Source organism: Odontesthes bonariensis, chromosome 16 (genome assembly GCF_027942865.1).
Source record: "Odontesthes bonariensis isolate fOdoBon6 chromosome 16, fOdoBon6.hap1, whole genome shotgun sequence".
NCBI lineage: Eukaryota > Metazoa > Chordata > Actinopteri > Atheriniformes > Atherinopsidae > Odontesthes > Odontesthes bonariensis.
The window spans coordinates 30776218-30801624 of NC_134521.1; the positions used below are offsets into that span (position 1 = coordinate 30776218).

Sequence of the window (25407 nt, forward strand, 5' to 3'; positions counted from 1 at the left end):
AACTCAAACACAACAGGATTCTTATTCGTCCGTGATGGTATGGTCCAAGCGCGTCAACTAGGTTTTAATATCGAAATACCTCAGTGGCTTAAAGCATTGGCTTAGCTTCTACAATAAGTGTGTTCGTAGTGTCTGTAAATATGAAGACACTACGCCATCAGAGAACTGATAAAAATCCAGAAAATTTGTATTATTTTTTTCAATTTTTCACTTTTTGTATATGAAATTGTTTTGATTGATTTTCATTTTTAGTTCCACAAGTGCAGACCTAGGTTGGATTTCTGTGCAATATAGAACTTAGGTGTAATAAAAGAACAGAGAAGTGTTCCACTGCTCTTCGATGCTGTGGGAGAACTTGAGTGTAATGATATATGAGCTCAGTTTTCCCAGAAGTGGAGGAAACAAGTAAACCCAAATCAGAAAGTATTTGAAGAAATAAAGTGGAAACAAAACAGAAATTGGCTCCAGTGTTGCAGCAACAAGATTCTTCGCAGCTGTCCAGTTAGCCTTGAGGTAGAAAGAATACTCCGGATAGTAGAGAAGAAAAGTTTAAGCAATTAATCAACCTTTTTCCAATAAGAACAAATTAAATTAATTCGTATTTTATATTGGGATAGAGCAGAGGAAATTAAATATGGCTGGTACAGTGTGTATATTTAGATAATTCATCTTTACTAAAGATTGAGCTATACAAGTGGCATATGAATTTAATCTTAGGAGTAATCATCTTTTACTTTTTCCCTGAAGCGCATATGAACATGTATTGTTCAAACTCACTGAGCTTTACCTCAAACAGCTTAAATCTGTTCATTTTCAAATATGTCAAACATAAGTAGCTCAAGTACCAAGAGATATTAAAAAATAAGGCACAGTGCATTTGACGCAAAAAGGATCATCTGGGTTCGAAATATTTCACATACCCAAAAGCTCCCTTGGAACAATCAGCATAAAGAATATACTGCATGAATGATGATTGGGTCATGCAATGTGGATTGATTTAATAGTTTATTCGGGGTTGGCATGGGGTGTCTTATGAGAAAATAAGATTGAGGAGCTTAAATGAAAATGCAAAGATAATAGGCAACATGAAAGTGAAGCAAATCTCACATCAGGATTGAATATATTGTGGTTCTTGTTAATATCACTGACCAGTCAGTGAATTATCTGACATGCTGTGATGTGAGGCAGACAACTTTGAAGCACTTGGTGATCAGAATCTCCTCTTCAGCTTTTTATTTCCACTGATGTGCACAAAAAAAAGAGAAGAAAAGGCTGCTGTCAGGGAGTGTGCAGCTTCTCCACAGGATATGTGCAATATTTGCAAGCGTGAGAAGAAGCCATGGCAGCAACGTGAAATAGAGGAGCAGAAACATGTGGAGGGATGGGGACATCCGTGTCCTTGAGCAGAGCCTGGATAAATGAGGAGCTGCTTGTGTGCTCCTCGGATGATACCTGGGCTGGGATCACGTTGTTTTGACTAATTTAATTTGACTGTCACTTCAAATATTTCTTTCAAACATTCTTCTAGAATGCGCCGCTGAGGGTGGCAGCACGTTGGAGTAGCTCTGTACCTCACATTGAGATTTTCTTTTTTTTTCTAAATTTCATTCCGTTTTTTTCTTGGAAGAAATTGCATTTTTTGGACAACTGTTCCTTCCTGCCTTGGATGCTGTGCAGCTGGATTGATTTTTCCCAATACTTTTGTATATTTTGCTCTTTTGTTATGATGCATAACCATAGCAACAGGGTGGTTTACAACAGGGAGCAGCTGATTAACATTGGAAAAGCAGAAATAATTCGACAACTGAAGCCAGAAATCCCACTGGAATTGAAAAGGAGGCGTCGTGGATGCAGAGCAGGAGCAAAGAGGAGAGAAAGAAAGAAGAAGTTCAAACCATCTCTGCCATCCGTCATCATGGGCAATGGGTGGAATGCCCTCTCCGGGTCGGGAATGAGATCCTTCCCCAAGTGGAGGAGTTTAAGTATCTCGGGGTCTTGTTCACAAGTGAGGGACGAATGGAACAGGAGATTGACAGGCGGATCGGTGCGGCGTCTGCAGTGATGCGGGCTCTGCACCGGCCCGTCGTGGTGAAGAAGGAGCTGAGCCAGAAGGCGAAGCTCTCGATTTACCGGTCAATCTATGTTCCTACCCTCACCTATGGTGAATCTGTTAAAAGAGTTAGAATAATAAGTGGTCTTCAGCAAAAAAAAAAGAAAAAGAAAAAAGATATTGCTCTAAATAATTTTTGAGGAAATATTTAAATTGGTATCTGTTTTTGAAAAAAAAAAACCTTATTAGCACTGGCTACCGAAATATCAAAGCAGAGGGAACTAAATTGATTATTTTCTTTGAAGCTAAAGGCCACTACCCTATGCAGATGCAACTAGAGCCTCTTGCACAGCCCATAATATGCAGGAATAGTGCGACAAATCAACCCTGCGCAAGACGGGCTCTGCTGACATGAGCAATAAGCCATGCAGCAGAACAGAAGTGTGTCAACTGGATAACAAAAGCTCATTGACATCCCATTAATAGAATAGTTGGAATGTAGCAGATAGACCACTTCAAAGTCATTTTCCTGTTCAAACTCAGCTTTTTGTGGCATCAATTTGCAGCTCAAATGAAAAGTTACGCCTCATCTGTAGCCATCAGGAAATTTGCCATCAGCATGGACACAACTTGAGCTAATCAGCACTAATCAAGCCAATTGTAGTCAATGACACCATGACTCAGCAGAGGAGACAAAGCTAATCCATCTAGCAGGAAGTGACTGAAAACAGCTGGAACAACCATAAACAATTACACCTGTGAGGAGAGGCAGGGAGCTGCCTTGATGTTTGTATTGACATTTGTGACCTGTGATGTGACATCCTGCTGTCTCAGGAGGAAATACCAGAATAAACTCTGTTCTATTCATCTGGGATTTGTAGTCAATTAAAAGGACTATCATGTCACCGTTTCATTTAAGCTCCCTTCTTCTCCCATTTCCACGGAGACATCGCCATTGGAGACCGGGATATTAATCACTGAATTAATTATTATGGGCCGCCTTGAGGGAGCAGAAGGGGGTATTAACCCTTATTAAGAGACAGAGAGAGCAAAAAGGAGAGGAGGACGATCTGTGCTATTTCCAGCTTTGCCTTTCCTGCCGGCGCTGTGAAATTAGTAAAGAGGGTCTACATGAAGAAAAGGAGTATTTCATTTATACGAGAGGACAGAATCACATTTAAGAGGAAAAAAATCACATATTTTTCTGTATTTGCAATGACAAATACAGGAAAAGAAGGCTGGATGGGCACATAAGCCCTAACAAAATGTCTTGTTTGCATTTCAAACTAGTCTGCTGTTAAAGTCACACTGTAAAAAGGAATTTAAATATTCCCTTAGCTACTGGGTGATGGTTGTGTTGTTGCTCAGAATTGGACAGTAAATGGTATACTAGCACAGCAAACTAGGGACAATAATTAACAACCTCATAAACTGGAGGAAAAGCTAATGCATTAATGAGGCTGAGGGTCTCATTTGTGAGAATTGAATGTTATCTCAAGAAAACCGACAAAATCCCCATGAATGTGATCAAATTTAACCCCACCAAAGCTTGCTCCTAAAAGGTAAACCTAAACTGCTTCGAACTACAAAACGCAGGAGCTCATGTCTAACTGCTTATGGAGTTCTTGCAATCTGTGGTGGATGCATTTGTAGACTCCAAACTTTGACACACTGTGTTTCATGCAGTTTCCACCACCCAGCCAGGTCCTTACTGGAACACATGAGCGAGTACTCCAGTCCCAGTTTCGTCCATTTCACCCCTGCTCTTGTCACTTCCTCTGTGCCATCTAATCTCCCCTGTGTGATAGGATTTGCATGTTGCCCTGTCAGGCTAAACTGGAGTGGAAGTGCTCCTGGGCTTTGGGGGGCTCTGTGCTGATGGATTGGGAGAGGCCCATGGGATCAGCAGTGACAGGTGGAAAGCAGCTGGGACCACAGCCAGAGACAGAGAGGGTTGAAATGTAGACTTTCCATTCTGATGCCGACATTGTTGTGCAGCTTTAAAGCCCTTATCTGCAGTACACAGGCAGAGATGTGGCGGGCAGCGGTGGTTATAGTGGTGATGGGGTTGGGGGGGGACAAAGCATATGTACTTCTTGAATAAGTGTGCTTAATCACAGTTACAGACCTACTATTATCTCCTATTGGTTGCTTACGTGAGGCATGGCTACAATTTGGAAGGTGCTTTAATGTACCTCGGGGTCCTCCATCTTGTGTGTTTCTCTGCTCTCCTCTGGTGTGGGTGAGGCTGAAAGATACAGGCTGGTTTGGTTGTCCTTTCATCTCCTAATATCTTACCAACACTATTACAGTACAAGATTAATAAGGGCTTAAAACAGATAAAAGAAATAATATGACAGACTTTAAATAACTATAAGGGCCATTCTTGCAGTCGTTTAAAATAACCCAAGCAAACCAGATGCAGGAACTTTAAGCTTGACAAAGCCATTCAAACAGCAAAGAAAGGCTTTGCAAAACATGAGAACCACTGAGAATAACAGGCTTTGTAAGTCTTCACCATGTCTCAGTGTAAAGAGTGTTAGGACAGACAGGAAGCCTGATCTTTGCGAAAACAAAGATTCCATCGAGACTTAAGTTGCACAATAAACAGCACAAGCACTAATTCTCCACCCTTCCAATGTGTGTTATGTTTACTATACACCAATCTGCTGGTCTGAAGGCCCAGGGATGCGCAATTTGGGGATTGTAATTCTTTTGCAAAGGGAGGAGAAGTCACAAACATGTAACGAAACACACAAGTTTCAGACAGATGATCCAATAAAACATGATCCATAACTCCAGCTCAAATACACAAACAAAGGCACAACTTCTAAAGCTGACACACATCAGAACTCTGTACAAGCAGACAACAAAGTGTGTGCAAGTCAGACTGTGAAGAATATGGCTGAAGAAGAGGGAGAGACTAAATCAATGCTGTCTGACTCTCTCCATACATGAATGACACCATAGCTAAAGCACACAGAGCACGAGAAAAGATTACAGTGCAAAAATAAGACACTTACTTACTAAATACCTCTACGTTATGTTAGTAAACACTGTCCCCATGCAAACTGCCAGCAAATTACTTGTAATGTAAAATAAGTTACAGTTGGTAAGATGAGGTACAATTCCAGTTGAAAGGAACTGTTCACCATTTTGGGAAATATGCTCGTCTGGTGATATGTTAGAGCTGGAGGTTAAATCAGCATAAAGACTGGAAAGAGAGAGGAACAATTAGACAGTCTGAAGCTTTTAATTAACATGTATCTTGTCTATTTTTGATTTTCTTAAATTTCAGATTTAAGTTTCAGACTTTAATGGTCACCAGACATTAGAGCCAAAGTTCCGACGTCTGCTTCCAGCTACTCTCTTCCGCTAGCTTTATTGCGACTTGTTCCAATTCAAGCATAGTAATTCTGGTACTTTCTATTTAAATGTAGCCAGCAGATGCTACAGTGTATTTGAGGGGGAAATAACTACCCACAAATAAATAATGGCAATCTGCCCATATCTTTTGACTGAGTTTTTATTTTTTCTTTAAAAATGTTCACATGTGGAGCTTATTGCAACCCCTCGACTCATTTATGGCCTCCTTTAAGGTGTGAAGTTTAAACTGTAAATAATTGGGGCTTACTGTATGTTATGTTTGTTAAAGGTCTCAAATAATATACAATGTTCAATGGCTACGAAATGAGATATTTATGAGATTTTCAAAAATCTACCATCTGAAGTGAACAGAAGACATACAGGCAGTTAGGCTCTGTTCCATCCTGTATGTTACATGGTTACAAATATAAGATGGATTTTGAATTAATGTATTTTTCTATTCTTCTGTTCATTTGTGCTTTTCAACTAGAGTTCATGACACCTGTGAGATTAACTGTTATCATAAGTTGAGTGATTTAGTTCAGTTAAATTTTTTTGGTTTACAACCAAACAGGTGTGACACTAAATACCCTTTCATTAACTTCAATGGTTCAAGGTACTGTTATATTTCTTTCACAACAGTCTCTCACTCTTGTTTAAGCCTTACTCGAACAGTCATAAATACTACTTCTGGTGTTAAAGAGTGTTACAAGCTGGAACTATTTGTTGGCAGACAACAGTCAGATTTAAAGACCGTGTACACTTTTTATTTGAGCTCTAGACAGAGCCAGACCGTTTCTCCCTGCTTGCTGTCTTTATGCTAAGCTGACAGCAAACCAACTCCAGCTAGAAACTTAATGAGGTGTAGATATGAGGTTCATTTTAAATGTCTCGTCTCAATTAAATATTTCCCAAAATGGCTGAACACGTCAGTTAAATACAAATAACATGTTCATTTAAACCATCTCTTAACTCCTAAGTTAACCAATGGTAGATGTATAAAGTAAATAGAATATTTAACCTTATATATAAATAAATAAATAAGTAACACTACTGCCACCAACATGTGCAAACTGTAATTTACTAACTTGTGCTTTTTTGATGCCAAGGATGATAATAAAACCTTCAGGACTGAACGACACACAAATGTGCTATTTTTTCTTCCTCCACTCTGACACAAACTGCTGTCGGTCAAAACAGGGTGTCGACACTTGTTCAGTTTCCATTTGCATCAACCAAACATGTTTGAAATAATATTGAAGGTCTTACTTTGATTGACAGGCGAGGGATTTAGGCACACAATGCTCACACAGACTGAGCACAAACTGGTATGTATTATCGGCCACTCAATTCAGTCTGACATGACAGCATATCGTGATTATAATTGGGCTAGAGGTCATGCAGTGTCCTGGAGGAGGAAGGATGTTGATTTGTAGAAAACACAGAGTAATTCTTGTACTTTTAAGATAAAAACACTCACACAGGTAAATTATATTGTGTCTTACCTCGGTGAGATGTCACAGCCCTGTTGCATGAAGGCGCCCAGGGAGAACCAGAGAGAGTTGAATATGCCAAACTCATTTGGGGGCTGGTCGCTTGGCGGACCGTCGGTGCCCTCTTCGGGCTCCTCGGTGTGCCATTCGTACGGGCTGAAGCGGCTGACCAGGAAGAGCACCACGCTCACGCCGATGTAGGCGAACACGATGCACATCCAGATCTCGTAGGCCAACGGGTCCAAGAAGGAGAACACCCCTGGCTTAGATTTTTGGGGCTTTTTAATCATGATGGAGATACCCAGTGACATGAAGGGTTTGGAGAAATCAATCACCTCCTCCCGGACCAACGTGATAGTCAAAGGGGCCACAGCGATTTCCGCTTTCTGTAGGAATTTAGATAAAGACGATTTTGATTAATTTGTCTGAGAGCATCTTTAAAATTTCAAATTTAAATGACGGATCAACTTTTTCATTCATACAAAAACTAATCAAGCACAATTTAGCCTCGTCCAATACACAAAATATCAAATCCTAACAAAACAGTTACCCAATTTCTACCTCTCCATGTCATGGCATTATCCTTCATGACTTTGCTTACGTCATCAATTTCTCCCTGAATTTGCTAAACTCTTAGTGACCAAATTTATATGGCAGCTGAACACATCTCAGAGAGAGCTAAGACAGAAAGAGCAAAAAAATATATATAAAATACCCTCTGTAATTATCAAAGGCTTAGCTGAAGCTCTGGGAGAGTCAGCAGGGAGGATAAAATGATGTCATCCAAATATGCTAATGCCAAAGGAGAGCAAAAAATGGGATACAGCCACCTCTTTAGTCTACAGCTGTGGAAAAGTGCGTACTAGCTTGCTGAAAAAATAGAATCCGTAAACCAGATTATAGTCAGTGCCTTAGCAACACTTGTGACCTTGTCTTGACTTAGGAGCAAAGGGCTTACTATCAGAGAGAATTTAAAGTTTCATTACAGCCATCTAACACTTATGAAATGGAGAAAATAGGACTGGGGAACCGAAAATTAAAGAGATTTAAGTTTTTACATCATCAGAAAAATGCACTAAGATGACAGCCTCAGGGCATTTAGTGTGTGCTAAAATACATGGTGGGTTAAAAAGAGGCAGGTCTTTTTAAGGAGAAAAGAAATTAATGCTCTCTTCCAGCAAAACCTTATATGGGAAAGTGCTGACGGCTTACATTTCCTCAAATGTTCCCATTCATGCTCCACACACTCTATATTGCATTGTGTATATTTTAACACACCTTCCACCGAGTCTGATATTGTTTGTTATCTAACTTTCAGCTTTACCTCAAATGTAGCTCTTTTTGTTTCATTCCCACTTCCTCTCAGTTTAACCTTCAAGACATGTAGAAATGTGGAAAATCCAGGTTTTAGCACTGGTTACCTTGAAAAAGAATACTTGAAACCCCTCCATATTTAAACTTAATGGGAGACATTGAGTGGCAGATAAGTGGAAAAGGTACAAAAGGACCCTTTCTGGCCTTGGATTAATGGGGTCCAGGTAGTCCAAAATTGTGTGACAGCTGTACTTGGACAAAACACGATATCCCCAAGAAAGTTTTCCTGTTAAAGGATTTCTATTAAAGTAATTTGGCCCAGCATGTCCTCCAGTCAAAGCAAATTTCACGAACAGGATGTGTTTTTCTGCTCAGTGCTTGTTAAAGAGCAAAGAGCAGAGCTCCACTTCTTGTTCCTGCGCTTTTGACCAACCTGGTTAGATTTTAAACCAGAAATGCACTGTGCTGCTTGATCAGTACCGAAACATCCCAAACAGTGCCTGTGCTTGCTACTGTGGTAGCAAAAAGGCACAGGCAAGAAGAACGCTACTTTGTGAAAATACCACTTAGCTCATCACCAAAAAATGACAAAAAACATGAGAAGAGACAATTTGACACATGTCTTTCAAACAAACCTAAGCTCTCAGTAACTAGATGAAGGTTAAACAACTAGTCACGAAGAAAACTATAAATTAAATATGCACAAATCATTTATCAGGGAAAACCTGTTTCTGTTCTCAAAAATATTGATGGAAAAGCACACAAATAAATCCCTTAATTATCTTACATCCACACCTTTGCATCTTTTCTGATCCATACCAAGGTCGACAGCAGAAAGTCCCTGCCAAATAAAATGTCGCCTTATTAACAAACTTCAACAGATTCCTTTTTCAAATCCATATTTTCCTTTTTTCATTCAAGCTGCTCTCAACAACATTTAACACTGCCTGCAGAGATACCTCCCATTAAAAGCTTTCCACCTATTTAAACTGTATGATTATAAGATTAAAAGACTCTTTGGTGACATTGATGGTCATTTTGACAGATATTAAACAGAACTCAGACTCCATGTCATGCTAGTGGTTCTAAGAAACACCAGTTGTTTACCAGATTCATCATGTTCAGTTTTCAAAGGGTTTGTTTTTGTGTGTTGAATTGTGTATCCTATTTTAAGACATATGGTAAAAATATTAATCAGTTGGGTTTTGGTAGTTTCAAAAATAATAAGTCTTTTTGTCTGAGGAGTTGCCATATTCTAACACAGACATACAGAATTAATACCTAATTTTTTTAAATCTTATTTTCATAATGGTCTTTGGCAAAGGAGTGATGGGCACGGTGTTCTATACTATGTTACAGAACAAAGTACAAACAGATTGGAAGAGAGCACAGTACTGTCTGTAAATACCACCTTGAGTTTGAGTGACAGTATAAAAATAAAGGCTTCAGTGAGATGAGTCATGTATGATGTAAAACCAATTTTATCAGAAGAACCAGAGTTAAACTGCAGTTCTTACCCCGTACACCAGCTCCCCGACCATACCATTCCAGATCTTCGTCTCTGGGTCCCTGGCACCATACTTTCCATCGGGGACGATGGAGATCTTGTACTTGATTCCAATGTGTTTGGCGATCTCTGAGGCCAGGTCCACGCAGTAACCCTCGTACTGGTCATTGCCTTCGTACATCTCCCAGTTCTTCTTTAGCATCACATAGGGACCCTCCTACGCAGAGGACCATAACCAGTGAACAGATAGACACACAGACATGAGGGCTCGCACAATGCCTCATTGACACAGCAAAAGACAACAGCAAATGTAGCTCACAGCCTAGAAACACAAAGATGTGGCCAAAGAAGACTGCAAGTTAGCAAAGATGGACTTAACTATGCGGGACATGAAATATTAATTTAAGAAAAAAGAAAAAAAATTCTGCTTTGCAGAAATGAAGTAAGGAAATACATTCAACGCATTTTATAGTTCTGGGTAATTAAAAGTGATATTGAAGTTTATCTTCAAAATGGTTTAGTGCTAGAAGCCTTAGTTGGGAAACTGTATATATTATTTGCATTTGTAAGAAGGAATTAAATCTTAGTCCAGGAAGAAACAAGCAGAATACATGTGGCTTCACTGGCTTTTTATACTTGTTGAACCAGCAAGACATTGTTTCATCTGGTCACCTAATTTTTAGGATGTTATATCCACAGGTTTACCCTTAGTTTCAGTTCATGAGAGAATTTTCTCCTGCTCTGCACCAGAAAACGTAATTTGTCATAATACAATCTGCTCAACATAAGTTTGTATTGGGAAAAAAAATACAGTGATACCTTAGAGAGTATCTGACCAGATTAAAGGAGAACTTGGGCTCCGATCAAATACACATCATCGCATTCTTAAGCTGTAATGAGAAATGGCACCTACATTTATGTTCTACTTTAATTTAAATACTTCGCAATTTGCCCCTTATGACCCGTTCACAAACACACTCAGTTACCATGGAAGGTGCCATTCTGAGTTCAGTGTCTCACTGAAGGAGACTTCAACATGTGGACAGGAGGAGCTGAGGATCAAACCGCCAACCTTGTGATTAGTGAGTGATGCGGCCTGTTTCCCGAGGCAGGAGGCATCATGCTGGGGTTGAATTATTGCTGCATATGTGAGTTTACTTGTGGTAAATGTCATCCATCAGTTCATAGAGTTTCTTCACAAACAGAAGAAGTTGCTTGTTTCTGAACTTTATTTCCCTTTATACAACTGCAATTCCGATTCATAAGTTCTTTCTTTTTTTAAACATTCAGTTCTTAACACTGAACAACAGGATAAAAGGCATATGTCATGACCAACAGTTCGAACAGTTGCAGTGACAACGAACCTCTGATGGCACAAAAAAACATTTGTGTTTATGGGATACATGCAGATTTTAAAAAGCACCCTGGGAGTTGTCATGAACTGAATTTTTCTTCTCACATTTTTATGTACATATTTTCATGTAACTGAAACCACCAGATATTTTCTGATACATTAATCGATTTAAATTGATGATCAAAAAAGTTTAACATCTCTCTGAGCTGTGAAGGTGCTGAACTGTGAGTCAAAAACAGACATTAGAATAAAAATTACCTCGAGATGCAGGAAAACTATCTAAAATTCCATTATTTGCAGCTGCCACTCAAGACAAATAAAGCTGGAGGAAAATGCTTAGTAGAGCTTTAAATTTGACTTTACTCTGACTCTATGGGAATCTGATGCGGGATGCAGTGTGGATATAATTTAGTGTTGATCAACAAAGTTGGATACCTGTGTTGTCAAGTTGCAGCATTGACAGCATCATGCAAAATACACTGAGATAATAATGAGACAGCATGATACAAAGAGACTCAGAGAGAAGCAAGGAAAGCATGACTTAGCGGAAAGCATGCAGAAATAAAGCAGAAGGGAAGTGAGGAATGAGCTACAGTCAGGGTGGATGACTTATTACCAAAACCAAGCCTGACTCCACTTGAACACTTAAAGTAATCGGTGGTGGCATCTCTACACTGTGACCAGCGTTAAGTTATACATCATTAGATTTGCTGTTCCTCAGAACGTGATCTAAATGTAAGCCTTGCATGGTTCTCTGTGCTCATATTTTCCAAACAAATTACTTTTGTCATGCAAGGCAGCATATTGCATATTGAGAACAGGAGCAATTTATTCTCGAGATGTGTTTGCATGACATTGCCCCGGGCCAAAGCAAGGTAAAGCAAAGACGCCTCAGTGGGGAGAGAAGGCTCAGCTTAGCCTGCGGCACAACTAAGTGTTACTGCAGAACATAATGGCTGCACAATTTACCAGTGACATGTCAAAATACAGCAATCATGAACAGGAGTGCATGTTTCACTGATTTTACAAGAAAATGACTGAAATTATGCGGTCATAAATGCAGCACAAGCAATTTACTATCAGCAGATATTTTACTATTACATATAGTACATAGTATAATACACTGTGCTGAGCTTTTACAAAGTGTAGTTTGGTTTATGGTTATTTTGTCATTTTTCTTGCCTCTAAAAGTGTTGTGTGTCATTACGGATGGTTTTTCATGTACAAATTACAATCCAAATGCTCCATATAAGCAAACAGGATGGATGCGCCTTGCAATTGTGATTCTATAAAAGATCCGTGTCCACTGGATCCATCATTGCCATACTTCCCATTTGTTGTCTATATGAAAAGGCTTCCAAAGCATTGTCAAAAATTGCATTTCAGCAGACAAATCTGTTTGCCTCTGGACACTCCCAACAGAACCAAACAGTAACACTTATCAATTTTAAATTAAGACAGATTCTGCAACTGCTTGGCTTATTTTTTGGTCCCCTTGAGTCTCTTCAGCAAAAAGCTAGGCTGAGACATTTTCTCAGCATATGAAAACATTTCTTAATGAAATTTTCCAGGAGCAGAAAGCCTGTATTGTATTCTTTGCCTTTATTGCTTTTCTCATTCAAGGAAAAAGAGCAACTGCCAGTCATCTATTCGGACACTGTCTTGTGGTATCCCCATAAAGCTTCGAAATCTGGGAGCAACGCAAACCTTTGGGTCATAAAATGCCCCCTGTGGACACATCACAAGTAACTCTCCAGATTTTACTGGGTCCCGCTGCAAAGCACTCAAGTTGCAGTACTTTTACACTGTTGGCAATTCATCCAGCAGGTCCAGAGGTGCAACAGTGGCAGCTCCAACCTGCTAAATATAGGTACCAAATACACTTTTGACAGATGTCAGTGACACCAGCCTCGGTGTCAATCAGTCAAAGTACACATGATTAAAGATTTATCAGCTGTAAAAAAAAACCCCACCAGAAATCTGTTTCACATTGAGAACATCAGAGAGAACAAAGTGAGGAAATTAAATGCAGGAGTTTTGGAGTTGAATATGGATGACCAAGCGCCTACCACAGAAATATTAGATTTTGCGTGACTGAATGTGACTCTTGTAGTCCAACAGACTGTACTCCACTTCTGAAAGGTGTCCCGGTGTGGCAGAACAAAACCACATCACCGACAACACGTTTTACCACAGTGCCAGACAGTGGAAGTGCAAACCTGCAGACCTGTGGCCCTTTGTCAAAACACACCAGCAAAGTAAAACATGGTAAACTGTAGCATTTTTTAGATATCAGTTTGTTTTGAGCATAACTACTAAAAGTATGTACTGCACCAAATGAGGATGCAGTGGCTCATAGAATGATAGAAAAAGGCCAATTAGTGACCATCTTGCCTAATAAATGACATGATTACTTGGCTGGACTGTTATGAGAAGGACACAATTCAACTAATTAGTTGTTACCCTCAAGTGACATTGGTAACAATTATCAGATAATAATACTAATGGCAGCATTTTTTCTAAAAAAAAAATTAACAAAATCAACGACGATGGCTTTTCCTGTCTAATAAACAGCGTTTCAAGTAAAACTTGTTTTTTCTGACAATTTTCCTCAGTACAAAGGCTGAAAAATGCATCACATAAACACACTTTTAATAAAGCTCAACTATTTTAATGATGTTTTAATCAGAAAACATTTTCATTTTCACTTAAGTTTGAAAAGCATATAGGAAGGAAAACAACCCTAATGTATGTGTCTATAGCTATGATAGCAGAGGTATGACATTGCAGACAGTCAGAGGGAGGGAGTGAGATAAAGGATGCAGTCAGTGTTTCTGGCACGAGAAGAGAGAGATGCTTCAGAGGTCTCCACAGCAAAGGCCAGCATGGCTGACAGGCTGGTCAATAATCACAACCACAGTGCCTCACTCACTGCCTAATGAGACTAATTAAACATGCCATTAAAAACACACACTCCACAGGGCCAACTTGATACAAATCCATGTGTATACCCACATTGGTAACCACACGGGAACTGTGTGCTCAGTGTAAAATCTGCCTGTTTGGTTCAGTGTACGAATGTTTGCGCATTATGCAAGATAAACAATCTGTTGCTCATTCTGTATGATTGGGAGCAGTAACAAGCATCAGATGGATGGCCCATTGTAAACCGACGTGACCACAAAAACAAGACTGGATGAAGCCAACAAACACCAATACTCCAATAGGTGACTCATTTCAGGGTCTCGGTCATCAGCACTTGAGGCACTAATCCCATTTTTTTTTCGTTGATGTATAATACTGAAAAGGGAGCACATTTAAAGCCCATGTAGATTTTTTTTGCAAATGTCCTCTGAGTTTTTTTGACTTTTTGTTTTGTTTTGTTTGTTTGTTTTTACATTGAAAGCACTCGACTGGCAGCTGCAGTGGGATGTTGCAGCCTTGTTTAGAGTTTTAGATCACAGAGGTGCTTCAAGCATGCTAACAAGTGTTACAGCTAAGCCTCAGCCTTTTTTAACTAGTTATAGTGATGTTCAACAAGAAATAAAAATTATGTTTTAAAGTTTCACCTGTTTAACCGAAAAACAACAAAATGGTAGAACTACATCATTGCTCTTTTACAGGGAGAGCATGCTTAGTTTCTTTCATCTTACCATCTAGTTTTAAAATACATGTTAATTTTCATATTTTCACTTTTGTAGCCACCAAAGTCAATCCTACACAACAGAAAGCGAAGGCTGAGGTGGGGGGCATTCACTTGGTTCAAATCCACAGGTCAGCCACCAGATGTCACTACATCTTACACACTGGAGCTTTAAACATCAATGTTCTCAAAGATGGAACAAACTTCACCCTCATAGTTCTTTTTGGAATTAGTAATCCCTTTTAGTTACAACATTTTTAGTAAATAAAAAATGGTTTGTTTGAATGGCTTAATTACATAATAAGCTAAATCCGTTTCTTGCTATATACGGTAAGCCAACTTGCTCTGCTCCTACTCTGGGCAATTCTCATTAACAACTTAAATTAGCTCTTTGGGATTTTATGCTCCAATAGTTTGTCATTTTCATACATCCACTCATCCCTTTTCTGCTGCCTATATGGGACTGTGTCAGGGCAATTTGATGATACGTAATAAAGAATATTAAAGTGACAATAGAGAATTTGGCTCTTGCTCTTTGGCTTCCCCTACAGTTGTGGGATGTAACACCAATGTCATCAAACAAATCTCTATTTGAGCCCTGCACATGTACAGCTATACACTCGAGCCCTGCACATGTACAGCTATACACTCAAACTTGTTGTCATGTTGAATTACAATGAATTGAATTCCAATTGGCTTGAATTGGACTTTATTATTTAAGTGCCTTGAGATGACATTTGTTGTATTTGGCGCGATATTAATAAAAATGAATTGAATTGAATTTAATTGAAGAGCCTACAAAAATGTTAAGCAAACATAAAGCAAAATGGTGTGATGCAGGGCTTCACCAAAGTTGTGAAGTGAGGTCTACCAGCCCCTGGGCACTGCAGGGGAGGTTTCAGTCTCATGAATGTACACAAGAATGGTCAGTGTACTTTTAAAATGAGTCAGAAGCACATTGTTTGAAGGTTACACACTTCTATAGTGTTGCTTTATGTTTCAGAAAGCCGATTCAGATAGAACACATATTTGTAGCCATGCCAGTGGCAAGTTCTTCAAATATGGATATAGCTACAAAAGAGCTTCAGAAAGTAAAACCTGGATTCTTTGCAAACAACTTTCTTGCTGTTCCTAATTTACCATGTTGAATAATGGTCCAAACAGAGTTTATACAGAACATAAAAATGTCCTGACCTTACCTTTTGTCATACAGCAGGTCACATTGACATTTGACCAGATTAATTCATATTTGAGCCAAAGTGAAATTCCCTAAAAGTGCTCTTGAACGATCAAATCACAAGAATGTGAACTTGAAAACACAAGTACTGCCATCATCTCAGAGGTACACCGATGTTACTAACACCAAACCCTGGCTGTTAAAGATCAGTAGACATGATAAGCTTTGCAGTGTCTAAGGTGGTCTGAGAGCATCTGAAAAAATATTCCAGTCACAGCTGTCATTCTACATGATAGCAATGCAATACAAAGGTAGGAATTTTATTTTCATGCCTAAATGTTGAAGAATGTTCCCTAAAATGCTTTTTTTATGGAACTTATGGCAAATCTTTACAAATGGATGTTGTATGAAATCATTTATCCTCTCAGTAAGTTATAGCTGCATCATTTTGGGTATCACAGTGTTCCCGGTCAACAAAACCTAAACATTTTGTCACTGCCCAGAATACCTAGAACAGTTTGTGCCCTGTGGCAGATTGGTGATGTGACAGATTTAAAGCGGAGTGGAGGAGTTTAACATCAACATCCATTAAAGCTTTCAGCCTTGTCTTGTCAATATAATGACAGTCAAAATTTGTTCTTGTCCATCTCTGCTGGTGCATTACCTTCCTCGCAGATATAGCCAAGGCCTCCCAGGGGTTTGTTATCTCTCAATGCTTTACCCGTAAGACAAATAAAAGACTGATTTAGGGAAGGAAGCCACACTGTGGGAACACTGACCTTGTGGTGACAACAGATAAAAACCTCCACAGCTCCTATAGTTTTTTCAGGGTATGTTGACACTTGACTATGTTCTATTCTGTTTATAGTGAAGCAGCCATTTGTATCTGGTCCATACTCATTGCTTTCTTATGGTTTGAAACAGGAACGTCATACAACTTAACAACGTTAAGATTAGAGTTAAGAGAAGCCCTGTTGTTTGATTTACTAACCTTATTGCTACAAAGAAGCTATAATGTGCCTTTAAATTTAGTCAGATGATAAAACTGATACTGACTTACCTGTTGTGCATGCACAACAGTGCTAAAGCAGGTGTAAGATACACAATGTGCTCTAGCTTCATCCAACTAATATATTTTGATAATAAAAAGAATGTTTACTTTTAAGGGAAGATGACACTTTATTACTTCTTAAATTCTTTAAGATGCAGAGGCAGCTTTGATGTAATACAACACTGGAATTCCTAATTAGGTTTGCGCCAAACAAACATTGCTCAGCCTCTCACCAACATATTGATCTAACATTAAAAGCAGGAATGTAGAGAACCTGTCACAGCATAACTATAAAAGCATGCTGCATAAAAACGTGATGGGTATGAACTGGGATGATTATGAGAGCATTAGCCTTTCTAAGCTGTTTTAGGACTTAGAGGAAGCCCCCTGAGTGTGTAATATACTGCACGCCAGAGCAGGTAGTCAGAGAAAGTGACAGATTTAGAGCAAACAGAAATTTAGTTACTTATATAGTTATAGTTATAGTTCCAGGGTCCAGGGTCCATCAATCTTGAAAATTACTCTTTCAAACCAGGATGAGAAGCTGTGATTGGCCACATAAACAAACCGTCCAGTACAATGTATGAATCTAACACAAATACAGTACAGCTGTAATGGGAGCTTGTTTGTAAAGAGACACTGTTAAGAGTTGGGGAACCATTTCAGCCTCAATAGATGTCCATCCATGAGACCCATCCTTAAAAAACACTGTCTTTTCCCTCCATTTGCATTTCATTTTCCTCTCCAGGGTCTCCATTATGGGTCTGAGTGGCTCCATTTCTTGCTCAGATTTTTGAACAGGGTGTCCATTAAAAAGCTGATGTGCCTCTCCTCTTGCCCAATGTCTTTAGGGCTTCATTTTGGCTCAGGCTGTTGTATCCATCACTCTGCCATTATGGGCTTTCATATCCTGCTTGCGTCCGACTGGGGATCAGTTTCTTAAAATGGGGTTCCTCATCAGGGGCTGAAAAGAGGGAGGATTGTGCTGAGCTGTGACTAACCATTCCCACCTCCTTCCTTCCTCCACTCTGCTGCTACATGTACGCTCAACGTCTGGTTACTTTATTGAAGTCAGCCATCTCAGAGTCACTGTTACAGCCAGAGATTCACATGCCATGCAAAGGCTATTCAGTGTGTGAGATTATTCTATTTCATATCTGAGTGAAGTAATTTAACAACTCTTGTTTTCTAAATAGAAATAATGATAAAGATTGGAGCTGCTTAACTTGAGCTGTTTGCTGATGTTTTTGCAGCATTATCTAAGTAGTAGATCTAAGATACAAAAAAATGTGCTGGAATTGGTTGATGTTTGATTGAAGTTTATATTGGAAAAATAAAAATAAATCCTGTTTTTGTGTGAATTTCTTCGATGAAGATTTAATTTTGCTCCTGAGTCAGAACACAGTAAAATGGCTTTCAAATATACTAAAATGACTAAATTCTGGAGGATTGCACTGAAATATACATTCTTCTAAACATAATCTGTCTGCCACTGATAATTAAACTACAGAGGATTATTACTGAGTATAGAAAAAAGAAGCAGTTTAAAGGGTTATTGTATTAGTACAGCTGACCATCACAGATTATGGGATCTTGGCCATCTTTTCATTTGAATTCTGGTTTTGAAAGTTATAGATAAGACGTAACTCTGATGTGTATACTCCTGCATTTGGCTCAATGAAATTTAGTGGAGCATTTGATAGGAAAGAATCCTGATATTACAAATTACAAAGAGTATTGCTGCATGCACGAGTGTGTGTTGGCAAGCACATGCCGGTCTCTTACCATAATGGTAGTCACTATAACAGTGCGGTTTTCAATGCCTGAGGTGTCATTTGGATGTAGTGGAGTGTCCTGGATCAGCACCAGTTTGTCTGCATCGTTCCAATAGCCAATCTTCAGGGAAAAGACAAATATGAGCTTCAACTCAAAGGCGTGCACACACAAATATACTATATAACATCACATTCACATCTCATTTGTTCTTTTTTATGCAGTCCCACAAGAGGGTAATTGAGCTGTTGTGCTCCCCAGCACAGCGGAGAACCTGATCCATGATCTAAACATAGTGTGACCAAGCTTCACAGTTTCATTAGAATGTAAATGTGAAGCTCAGTCATTGAAATGACACAGTGGTAATTTATCAATGCGACTGTGTTCAGGGGAGAAACAAAAACACCTTTCTAAGTTTTTGGCTTGAATTGGACTGTGTATACAGTCCTATTCAAGTGCCTTGAGATGACATTTGTTGCGATTTGGCGCTATATAAATAAAACTGAATTGAATAGAATTAAGTTTAAATTGTGGCATTTCGCTCATACTCATGATTAAGATTGCAAGTTTAAATCAATATTTTTATAAAAAGCTGTTTTTCCTTTGTTTCACTTGCAATGACATGTTTAATGCCTGGGCCCTAATATTTCTCACTTCGGGTTGTACCAGTTGTCTGTGATGATTATCAGGTTTTGTCAGGTGAGTCAAACTTATGTTACTTATGTCATGATGGATGCAATGCAACTGATTAAACATGGAACATAGAAACATATCATGTGCTGTTATGATACTCTGATCATTGAGAAAGAGGAAGAAGGTAGGTGTGCGTGGCCAAACTTTTGACTGGTTTGTATGCCTAAATAAGAAAGAAAGTTGTTATCTCCCGTATCACTATTTGTTGTATGAAACTAACACACAGATCAGCTCATGTCAGTGATGAAATGCGGTGAAAAGAAAGTTTGCACTTTCATGTAGGCGGGAAAGGGATATGCTCCATCAGTTTATAGTTTTTATAGTAAACATAGTAAAAGTTCTATTTCATTCCTCCTGACCGCCAGAGGGCAGTGCTTTCAGCACTGGATATCTCCATCTCACATATGTTCAGGTCGAGTTATTATACCAACAATGTCACCTGTGACCATGTGATGACGTAGGGTGAACGCCCCAGTATAAGACCCCCACGTCATCATGCAATCTGTTCCTTCTATCTTCTCGCAATTGAGGAAAAATCGGATAGCAGGTCAGTTTGGCTCCCCACTGGTAGTCTCGTAACCTGAGAGTTGGTGCTTCGGCTATTTGTCCACTAGAGACTGCGGCAAGCCGCTTATTCTTTCAAATGTGCTCGAGCTCAGGGCAATACATCTTGCACTGCAACATTTTCTTCCTATATTGAAGGGGCAGCATATTCTTGTCCGCACAGAAAGCACCTCAGCAGTGTATCACATATATCATCAGGGTGGCACCAGGTCCAAGCAGGGGCTGCAGGTGTCAAAGCAGCTCCTAACGTGGGCATTTCCCCACTTCCTGAGCCTCAGGGCCGTATACCTTCCAGGTGTACAGAACAGTGTGGCGGATGTTCTCTCCTGCCAAGGGCTGCCACAGGGTGACTGGAGACTCCACCCAGAGGTGGTGGAGATGATTTGGAGCAGATATGGCAGAGCGGAGGTGGACATTTTTGCCTCATCCACACGGTCCCCTTTTGTACTCACTGATGAGGGGGGCCAGCCATCTGGGACAGGATGCCTTGGCTCATGTTTGGCCAAGTAGAAACTACTCCTTCTATATGCCTTTCCTCCAATTCCGCTCATTCGTGTGGCGCAGGAAAGAGTGCGACAGAAGGGCCACAGACAAAAGGGCTACTGGTGGCCCCCAACTGGCCAGTCTGACGGATTTCCTGCGGGAGCTCTGTTCCACTGAGCCCACAATAATAACGTTAACTTAGCAGTAACTCACTACAAGGTTACTAATATAGCTCTCTCTATTAGACATTTCTAGCTACGAAAAACGAATCAGCATCTACACTGTTAATGTGAGCTAACTAGCCAACATTAGCTATATAGGTCAATTAGGACTAGCTGGCTAGTTTGGTTGTTACGGATTGAATGCTGCAATTTATTTTGGCTTTTACGTGTTGTTTAGATGGGACGGAACCAGGAAAACCCGATGAGAAAACATTTCTCATTTAATGCGGCGTCCAACAAATCTACCTGCCAAGTCGAGGGCTGCGGGATAGAAATCATTGGGAATCACGGCGGCAACCTGCAGAGACATATTCAAAGACGACATCCAGAGTTGTTCGAGAAGTCACTACAAGACTATCACAATCCAAACAAGAGGCCAGCTGCGGATGGGCAAAATACTTTGGACTCGGTCATAGTGAAAAAGCCCAAACAGGTCCAAGTGGTATTAACCCCTGAAACCCTCAAAGAGGCGTGCTTAGAGCTAGTCACGGTTAACGGTAGACCCTTTTCATTGATGGAAGATTCGGGATTTAGAAAAATAATCGACCCAATACAGAACGCCATGGGAAAAAATGTTACAATCAATTCATCGAACATTCGTGATATGGTGTCAGGGATTGCTCAGGACGAAAGGGAAAAGCTCGCGACTGAACTGAGCGGGAGGCTTCTGATGCTGAAAATAGATTCTGCAACATGTAGAGACCGGTCTGTGCTGGGTATTAACGTGCAGTACTCTGACGGAAAGGGGGTTGTGTTGCGGACCCTGGCAGTGAGAGAGCTGACAGAACGGCACACGTCTGAGTACATCTCATCTGTGGTGATGGAAGTCTTGCGTCAATATAACATTAGCTTGCAACAGGTGTATTCAGTCACTTCTGATAATGGGGCGAATATGCTCAAAGCCGTGAGCTTACTGTCAGATATCCAAGAGAGAGCTGTGAGCAACGAAGATGCAACCTGCGAGGAGACAGAGGAGATCGGGGAGGATGAGGGGAACCAGGAGGAGCTAATTCTTCAACTCGATTCTGTGTGGCACGGTCATGTGTTGCGTAGTGTAAGATGTGCGGCCCATACTCTACAGTTGGCCGTTGACGATTCATTAAAACAAGCGTCCAACATCATAGCAAAGGCAAGATGTGTAGCAAAACGATTGCGCTCGCAGAATGTGGTGTGTGTTCTTAAGAGAATGGGGCACAAGAGGGCAATTGTGGATTGTGCAACTCGCTGGCACTCCACTCATGATATGCTCCAGCGGCTGCTCGAGCTTAAGACCTTTTGTGAAGACATGGCCCCAACCATCCCCGAGCTACATCTAAGTGAATCTGAATGGGAATATGTTTCCAACACAGTAGATGCACTGAAACCTGCGAAAATCGCCACTAAATGTCTCCAGTCTGATCAGCTAATTGCGGGTGAGTTCTACGGCGTATGGCTCAAATGTTCACTGGACACAGAAAAACTAGCAAGCCCCTTTGCAAGAAAGGTAGCCCAGTGCATCAAAGCACGCCAGAGCACATTATTTGACAATGACGCATTCATAGCTGCTTTATTCCTCGATCCTAGATATCGATTGTTTTTGACCGAATGTCAGACTGAGAAGGCGAAAATACACCTGCACCGTACATAAGAGGCTATACAGAACCTAGAACCACGCAATGCAGCCAGCGGCTCCGCTGTGTGCGCAGCAGCCTCCCCTACTCAATCTCAGACATCATCTGACGACGAAATCGAGCACCTTTTGATGGAAAAAGAGAGAGGCACCAGCTCAACACACTGACGCCCCCACGTCTCCATCATGTCACTCTTGGAGACATACTCCAAAGAAGCCCGTCTAAAGCGCACTGAAGATCTGTTTCAGTACTGGGCTAGGTATTCTGTATCCAACCCCGACCTGTACAAGCTCGCTATGAGCGTCATCCCTCTCCCTGTCACGCAAGTCAGTGTCGAAAGGGCATTTTCGAGTTTGAAATTTATTCTTTCCCCGTTAAGATCACCATTGAACGAAAAGGTGCTTGAAGACATTCTGCTGGTACGTCTGAATAAACAGTATGGACTGTAGCAGCCAGTCACCTCCTCCCAAGCTAGACCCGAGCACAATTTAAACTGATTTTATTTGTATTGCATTTGGTAATTTTATTTCTTCTACTGTTGCCGTGTTTTGAAAACGAATGTGACTGCACTGTCTCACTTTTGCCTTATCTGGATGTATTTTTTTTATTTTTGTTATTATTGTAGGTCTATGCAGACAGCCCAATTATTTTATTTTATTATTATTGACGGCCTAGTAGGCTAGCCTAATTGTAGTTTCTACCACTGATTTTTGTGGACTTGCTTTTTCAAAAGAAGCGGAAATTGCGCTCAGTTTGTCACTGTGGTAATTTTATTTCTTCTACTGTTGCCGTGTTTTGAAAACGAATGTGACTGCACTGTCTCACTTTTGCCTTATCTGGGTCTATTTTTTATTTTTGTTATTATTGTAAGCCTATGCAGATAGCCTAATTATTTTATTATTATTGACGGCGAAGTAGGCTAGTCTAATTGTAATTTTTATCACTGATTTTTGTGAACTTGCTTTTAAGAAGCGCATATTGCGCTCAGAGTTTGCCACTGTTGTGCTTTAAAATTAGACGAAACAGCGCACTGAGGGCACTTCAGATAGGCCTATGTGTTCTAGTCATAATTTGATTGTAGGCGAATAATAATTTGATTTCTGCACTTTGAAAAAAACGAATAAATGGACCTTTGGTCCAAATGTGTATATTTTGTCTTGCTGTTGTAATGTATCCTATAGTCTGCCACGGCCAGCTCGTAGTGTACAGTGAAATTGATTTGGAAATTGTTTGTAAGCTATGTAGGCAAAACATAATAGCGTATTTTGCCTGTCCACGCCTTGTCGTTTTAAAGTCGGGATTTTAAGTGTTTGCGCAATTATAGGCTATGTAGAGTTAAATAGGAAATTGGAGGTATATTTGTCAGCAACAGACAGGCTACAACATGTTCGCTTATAAGCAGGGTTAGGAATTATTGAGCAAGCCTTTGAAGATCTCCATATGGATAAAACTTACAACCAGGTAAGGAGTTTCTAGCAGGAGAGGGGGAGAGCAGGGACGAATGAAACAGCGATTTCCTCGAGAACAGTAAACATCTGAAACATAGTAGGCTATTCTGTCAGTACATTCATCACTCAAGACTTGCCAACCCCGGGAAAGCTCGTGCCGTGATGTCACCTAGTTCCAGCGTTAGCCCCACGAGCCTGTTTTTGACACTGATAAGTCTTACCCGTCATAGTTTTTTTGTGATCAAAAGTTGTTTTAGTTGTTTTATGCAGTAGGATGTTATGACCATACAGCAGATGAATCGTTACTTTAATAAATCCGAAAGTATGAAATGTTAACGTTGTCAGGTTTACTGACAAAAAGGATTTAAGTGTCAGTAGGAGGACACTGTCGGACGAATGAAACACTTGTTTCAATCGTCACCCACGCCTTAATGCTGGGTCAAAATAAAACAGGAGGATCCAACAGGGCTTTACTTACACCTTATTTATCTATCACCACTAACACCATATTTTATTTTATTCTATTTATTTTATTTACCGTAAGTAAAACTGTTGCATCTTACACCCTTCCCTTATTGTACATACTTATATATATTTAAAAAAAAAAATTATTTTGTCTTTGCACTGTTTTGGTGGCTTTAAATCTCGCTGTACCATGTACAATGACAAATAAAGGCATTCTGATTCTGAAGTAAGTAGCCTAAAGTAATAATAATAGAATAAGTGAATTAGATAAAATATAGTCTTCAGAATGGCAGAAAAAAAACTTAACAGAAATTTGGATCTTGCGCATTGGCGCACGTGTTTTATTCGTCCCAGCTTTCCCCCACTTATCCAGAAATGTTTTTGATAAGAAATTTTTTATCATAGAATAGGCTACAGTAAGCTATGTGGGATGGATAGCCCATCTGAATGTTTTTGGATGCTGCCGGTGATTTATTATTTTTGGGCATAGAGCTACGGTGTAAATCAAGGGCAAATACTAATGAGTACGTCTATTCTAAGGTAAAGTCCACACACGTAGACTTGATAGGCCAGCCAAACACTGCCGGAACGATAAGAACAAACGATATTTTACGTTCCGAACCGGTTCAGGAACGATATGTTGGTGGCGGAACGCAAGAACGAAAACGTTAAACATGCCTGAACCGTTTGGAACGGAACGATTGAAAAATAATTTCGTTTTCAAGCCCTGCTGGGGCGTGCACCCTACGTCATCACATGGTCACGGGTGACTTTGTTGGTATAATAACTCAACCTGCATATATGTGAGATGGAGATATAAAGTGCTGAAAGCACAGCCCTCTGGCGGTCATCCAGAATTCATAGAACCATAGTTACGTCTGTAACTCTTGTTTTGTAGTCCACATAGAACCACAGATTAACAAAGCAATTCATGCAATCACTTAAACGTTACACGTAATAGAAATAGTAAAAGGCCAACTCATCAAATATTGAAACTCAATATATACATTTTGTTTTATCTAAAAAAAATTGATGCCAGAAACACATAAAAAACAAAAAGGACAGTGGCAAAAAAGACTGTAACAGTAGTCTAAATTTAAAACTAATGAGGTTTACAGGCCAGAGGTCACGTGGATGATTGGAATATGACTGTGAATGCAAAGAGCACGTGTGAGAGCTTGAGTAGAGGGGGTAA

General features: G+C 39.9%; 1 protein-coding gene across 6 annotated transcripts in view; it reads right to left on the minus strand.

Moving 5' to 3' along the window:
• The window catches only part of gria4b (glutamate receptor, ionotropic, AMPA 4b), a 182376-nt gene that overhangs the window by 16394 nt on the left and 140575 nt on the right, over positions 1 to 25407 (minus strand). For 5 of the 6 annotated variants that reach the window (XR_012773131.1, XR_012773130.1, XM_075486908.1 and 2 more), the window contains exons 9-11: positions 18741 to 18851; positions 9741 to 9947; positions 6922 to 7295 (exon numbers count right to left, since the gene is read on the minus strand). Coding sequence is in view for 4 of the 6 variants with exons in the window: in XM_075486908.1 (XP_075343023.1) it covers positions 6922 to 7295; positions 9741 to 9947; positions 18741 to 18851 (692 nt within the window). In the remaining 2 variants the exon portion in view is untranslated. Of the gene's footprint in view, positions 1 to 6921; positions 7296 to 9740; positions 9948 to 17390; positions 17920 to 18740; positions 18852 to 25407 lie in introns of those variants that run through there. The other variant, XM_075486910.1, reaches the window with a different exon arrangement.